Source organism: Abrus precatorius, unplaced genomic scaffold (genome assembly GCF_003935025.1).
Source record: "Abrus precatorius isolate BTA unplaced genomic scaffold, Abrus_2018 Scaffold4, whole genome shotgun sequence".
Taxonomy (NCBI): domain Eukaryota; kingdom Viridiplantae; phylum Streptophyta; class Magnoliopsida; order Fabales; family Fabaceae; genus Abrus; species Abrus precatorius.
The window spans coordinates 16,328,739-16,334,802 of record NW_020874384.1 but is presented as its reverse complement, the minus strand read 5'-3'; the positions used below and the strand labels follow the sequence as shown (position 1 = coordinate 16,334,802).

At 31.5% G+C, this 6,064-nt stretch overlaps 1 protein-coding gene across 5 annotated transcripts; it reads left to right on the top strand.

Moving 5' to 3' along the window:
- Positions 1-1,044: 1,044 nt before the first annotated feature.
- On the top strand, positions 1,045-4,567 carry LOC113864613. Of its 5 annotated transcripts, none has more exons than XM_027498536.1 (4): positions 1,045-1,300; positions 2,369-3,273; positions 3,919-3,955; positions 4,072-4,567. In XM_027498536.1, the coding sequence occupies exons 2-3, from the start codon at positions 2,423-2,425 to the stop codon at positions 3,953-3,955; spliced, it is 888 nt and encodes a 295-aa protein (XP_027354337.1). In that variant the 5' UTR covers positions 1,045-1,300; positions 2,369-2,422; the 3' UTR covers positions 4,072-4,567. The 5 variants fall into 5 exon arrangements, with proteins under 5 accessions (XP_027354337.1, XP_027354334.1, XP_027354332.1 ...); XM_027498531.1 differs by having other exon boundaries at positions 1,090-1,300; positions 2,388-3,273; positions 4,072-4,566; XM_027498534.1 differs by having other exon boundaries at positions 1,139-1,300; positions 2,388-3,273; positions 4,069-4,566.
- The last annotated feature ends 1,497 nt before the right edge of the window (positions 4,568-6,064 follow it).

Sequence of the window (6,064 nt, the reverse complement as noted above, 5' to 3'; positions counted from 1 at the left end):
AATTTAAGTCTTATGAATTAAAAAATTAATGGTTAACAAAATTTAATCTTTTACATAAATTCATCTAGCTATATATATATATATGATATTAAATTTATTAAAATAATATTTTATTATTTTATTTTTAAAAATAAAATTTAATTTTCAAGGTATAAGAGGGCAAAGAAGATGGTGGGGCCTCACGTGAGGCGGATTACCCACTGTTACTATCATACAGGGTTGCGCCACGTCTGCGTGAGTCATTTGGGAAAACGAAATTAAGCTACTTTCTTTTCTTCGCATTATTCTAAACCTCACCAAGAATGACAAGGAAAATGTTATTATCAATATATTAAAATAAAATTAACAATTTTTTATATGATAAATAATTTATAAATAAGCAGAGACAATTTTTGTACATTTAAGATATTATTATTTTGGTAACACTATCCTCTATTAGTAACATTAATATATACTTAGAAAACCAATGCAGTAAACTTTAAGAAACAGTTATTTCATTTTATATCTCATTAAATAAAACTAGGAATCATAATTTTTGTTAAATTTATAGCCATCAGAGTGGTTTGTGACCCATAGTCAATCCCATTCAACTCAACTTACAAGAGGATTTTAAAAATTTAGCTACGACCTCGGGTTAATTTGACCCTGTTTGTTTTTAACTTGCAAGTTAGTATAATTCAGCATAACATGTTAAAGTGTCGAAAATATATCTATTGATCCAGAAAAAAATAAAATATTAATATTTTTAGAATTTTTTAAAAATGTTAAATAATGTAATTTTTTTAGGTAATTTACGACGAAATAGTTTAATATTATATATATTGATATAAATCAAAATTGTATATAATTATAATTAAACGATTCGATTAAGATTATTTTTAAAATTTAATGATAATCATTTTAATTTTAAAAACTAAATTACGAAACAGTAATATGATGTCAAATTATTAATGTGGTGTATTATTCTTTTTTCTTATAAAGGAATTTGGTTTACTATTCAAAGTTTCTAACCATTCAAATGTACAAATTGACAAGGGCATTCACGTCATTGGGCTGAATGTACGGCAAAAACCTCGACTACGTTTCTTTCTCTCTCAAACGTGTGTGAGCGAGCAACCATTGGAACTTGGAAAGAAAATAGAGTTGATAGCACCAATTCCCAAACCTTACACTTCAACAACTGCAATCTACATTGGCACGCACCTAACCTAAGATCGAATCAGTCCGTGTCACTTCCACTCAACTCACCCACCAATCTCCATTTCCGTACCCATTTTCCTACCGATTTATCCTCTATCAAGTGAGCTTTTATCTCTTCTCATTTCTGCTTCCAATTTTACTTGGATTGGGGTGTTCGATTCCACTCCTAACACGCAATTAAATTTCCGCTGCGATTTTATTTATTTATGTCATAATTTTATAATTTATCGGTAACACTCGTTGTTTCGGACTGGTCAACTTTGTTATTGATGTGCAAAATAGTAATGATCGGGTTGTTTTTTCAATATAAAATAATATTGTTGATTAGGGGATGTTATGTTGATCTGATTGGTTTATTTGGAATGCCAACTTTGTTATCCATTTATCTATTATTGTAACATGGTGGTGATACTGCGTATTCTTATTGGTATTTTTTTCTAAAATTTCAGAAGTGTGTGATATGTCTGTGGTTTAGTTAACTTGATGTGCTCTAGATTGGATTGTGTCGGTAAATCTGTTTCTTTGTTATTCAGACAGTATCAGATTGCCTGTCGACGTTATTTTCATCTGAATTTTGAGTTTGGACTGATTTATTTCCTAGAAATAGTCTCTCTGCTTGTGGGGATAAGGCTCTGTGTTGTGAATCAACCTTCACATCCCCCGACACGTAGTATGTATGAGCCTTGTGCATTGGGCCACCTTGTGTTGATAGATAACAGTCCTTTGTATAAAAAAAATGCAAATTCTCGGTCGAGTGATCATATGAGAATAGTGTGTCTATTTGGTTTAGGGGAGGGGAAGGGAACAGAGGGGCTCTCTTTGTTTAGTTTGTTAGGAGAGGAGAGGAAAAAATGGATTGGGAGAGACTCCTTACTTTCTCTTCCTTGCATTATCAATTATCAAATACTATGTTAGTGTTACAAATAAAAGTTATCCCCCAACCCCACCACACACACACATTGAAATTTGTAGTTATGTTTACCATATACTTTGGACAGTTCTAAGTTGGATTTTGAGTCTTGGTCTTCTTTTCTTAGGTTTGATCTAAATTCCTAGACACAATTTGCTAGTTAGGTTACCATGTTTGCGTCAACATGATCTGATAATAGTATAAGGATTATGCCATATACTAATACACTCTGTTGATTATTTACTTATTTGATATAAGTGGCCTGTGCTTGGTTCAGACTTTGTGAGTGTAGTTCAACTCATAGTAAGCAGCATGGAGGATATTCTGTTGGATACTAATTGGGAAGATGTAATCTGCCCCATATGCTTGGAATGTCCTCATAATAGTGTGCTCCTTCAATGTTCGTCTTATGATAAGGGGTGCCGTCCTTTTTTATGTGACACAAATCAATTGCACTCAAATTGTTTGGATCGTTTTAAAAACACATGCACAATGCCACCCTCTTCAATCTATGATGCAACTTCCATAGAAAATAGTGAGCCAGTGGTATCTGATTGTCAATACAAGCTGAGTTGTCCCTTGTGCAGAGGTGATGTTTCTGGGTGGATAGTTGTTGATATAGCTCGTGTGCATCTTGACAAGAGGAAGCGTTGTTGTGATGAGGAACTATGTGAATTTATGGGAAGTTACTCTGAGCTACAAAAGCATGCTCAACAGGAACACCCTCATGCTCGTCCGTCAAAAATTGATCCTGCCCGACAGCTTGATTGGGAAAATTTTCAGCAGTCCTCTGAGATCATAGATGTTTTGAGCACAATTCATTCAGAAATTCCACGGGGGGTGGTTTTGGGAGATTATGTGATTGAATATGGGGATGATGATACTGGAGATGAGTTTGAGGATTTCCCTGGAGATGAAGGTAACTGGTGGACATCTTGTATATTGTATCATGCCTTCAATAATTTCAGAAGTTCCAGAAACCGAAGAAGAACAACAGTTGGTGATACCAGCAGAGGTAGTCGCCGACTAAGTTTTGATACTTCTAATTCTGATGAAGGTTCTGTAGCATCTGTAGAGTATGCCGAGTATAGGCTAGATGAGACCTATGATGACGAGTTTGTTGGTGCAATTGGCTCCTCGAGGGGTAGCAGCGGTTTTCGCAGGTGAGTGGTACATTGTCTCATTTATTTATTAATCAACAATTTGATATATGTTGTTATAGATGTATTTCACAATGCCAAATTTTAGTTACGTACTTGCTATTATATTTTCAGATAATGGTAGGCTCTTTCTATTTTGTGTCTGCTTGGAAAATTTAATGAATAATTTATGGAAAACATGGCTCCCGTGAGTGTTAAATCTAGTACCCAAAAAGCTTTTTAGTATAACTTGTCAAAATAAGCTATTTTCAGCTTCTTCCTATAAGTTTCATCATTAAATTTATGGTTTAAGCTATCTTTTAGAAAGAGCTTATTGAATAAATGCTTAATTAAACACGATTCCCAAACACACCCTTTGGTTTTTCTTTTGGAATGTTGGTCTTAAAAGCTGGCCATCAAAAGATAGCTACTTTCAATGGCCGAGGACAAGATTTCAATTGAATTTGAGTGATTGCATAATAACGTTTTTCCAGAATTCAATGTGATTTGACAATCAATATTGAGAATGACTGGGTGTATTTGGGAGTTACGAGGGGTATTTACTCTTTAATTTGGTTTTATTAAATATAAAGACATTTGTTGTGCTCAAGTAATATCATTATATTTCAATATTTTTAATCATGCTTACTTGCTGGCTTATTCACACAGATCGCGGAGACGTGGTTCTCGCTTCAATGACAACTAGGTGTGTTATCCTCACAAATAACTTCCTTCTCCTTTCTGTTATTGTACCAAGTTCCTGATGACTTTAAAACAAGCTGCTGATAATAGTATATTTCTTTCTGTTGTGAAATGAAGCAGTGGTGGGGCACTGCCGCACTGGTATGATGGGCCTTTTGTTTCATTCCCTTTAATATGCATATTAAAGGAAGCTGAATGAGAGGAAGAGATGAATGCTGGTGTCACGACACTCAACTCAAAAGGCGTCATTTTTTTATCTATATTGCATTTGCAATGAGATGAGCTGCTGGATCAATTCACAAAATTGACAGTTAAATATGGTTCATACTCATAGTTCCCATTATGCTTTCCTTTAAATCTCATTTGATTATTAAATATAAATGAAGAAAGTATGCTAGCCATTGGAAGCCTCTTAATTTACTCGTGCGACCAACGTAATTCGGCTAGCATTCTGCTCTGCTTCATTGTTGGACAATGAATGACTTCATCTTCTTTCTCCTGTACATATAGTTATAGTTAGTTGTGATGGGTCAGATTCACTATTAAGGTGGGGATATTTCTAAATCAATTGAAATTTTTTTTAGTTTTTTCGTCCCCTTCATTCATGGCCCGCCCAACTATTATTACAGTTTATCTCATAAATAGATAAACCAAAATATTATTTCTACCATTCATTTTTGTATCCATCGTTAAGAATACGTTTGATAAAGTCCACCAACTCCAAGGGAAAATTACAGGGAGGATTGTATAATAACCTTGTTATTTGTCCTTTAGGAGAAAAATGCTTTTTGTGGTTGCACGCTAGTGTGAAAAAATCCCCGGTTCGTGGAAAACATTTTAACTGAATTTAGAATTTAGGTAGAATCAGTACAAATTAAACTTCACCAAGAAATTTTTATGATTAAAATGTGTCAATAGCCTATTTTATGAATGTTAGAACCATAAAACAGTTGAGGACGAAGGAGACGTGAGAAAGAAAAATACTAAGATGAATTTATATTAAAAGTAAATAAAAATGATATATTTAGATGTATTATATTTTATTTTTAAAAACAGAAAATTGTTTTTATAAAGAAAAATAAATATGTTCTTAGTTTTAAATATTAACAGGTTAACATTATATAACCTATTAATGGATTAAATCACTTTAAGATTTTATAGGGGAGTAAGTTTAAGTTTTTGTTTTACATAATTCTTAAAATATTTAAAAATGTTTTCTTAAAAGGTTTTATGGAAATTATGTCATTTTTGTTTTTTCAATAATTATGACTTTTTAAATTTTTAAAAGTAACTGTAATTATAATATTTTTAGAAATTTCTCAAAATACTTTATCAAAATAATAGACGATTAAATTTTCTTTCCAAATTTTGTTGTTTTATAACTTAAACAGAGAATTTAAATGTGATTTTTAACTAAGAAATTAAAATAACCAAATTCATATTTACATCACCGATCAAAGCGTACGCAAGCAAATGATTATTGAGGCTTCCTTTATGAATCGACATGGTGCTTTGAACTTCAACGGCTAAGCACAAGGCCTGCAAAGTGAAATTCAAGCGCATTACAGTAGAATTACACGATGAATCATAATAATTTTTTTATGTATGAAATTCGAATAAATTAAGGATCTTTTTAAGTTTGTTCTATTTCAATGTATTCTGTAGCATTTATTATCAAAATATTTTACATCTTGTCATTTATTCATTTTTTATCATTTTTAATATTACTAGTTTACATTTATCTGATCGTTTCATATTTGTAAATTTAAATTTTAACACACTAAATTAAATTATAGTTAATTTAAATATTTTTTACTCTTTAAATTTTAAAAGCCTCATCTTTTATCTTAATTTCATATTAAAAAGGAATAACTTTTTTACAATAAAGATATATTTGTTATTCTTTTTAATGCATATGATTTGTTGTTATCTAATAGTTGTAACATATATCTTTATTTTGAATTGTATTCATGTTAATGTAATGCACAGAAAATTCAGTAATTTCTTTAATAAGAAGGCATCATGCAGAACTGTGTTGTATTATCATAAAAAAAAATTAATCCAAAAGATTTTAAAAGACAAAAAGAGGGTGTATATGTACGTTAGTGAGAAT

Coding starts and splice junctions, on each gene's coding strand:
- LOC113864613 (XM_027498536.1), top strand. CDS start 2,423: ATGGAGGATATTCTGTTGGATACTAATTGGGAAGATGTAATCTGCCCC. Junction 3,274..3,918: donor GGTAGCAGCGGTTTTCGCAG/GTGAGTGGTACA, acceptor TTATTCACACAG/ATCGCGGAGACGTGGTTCTC.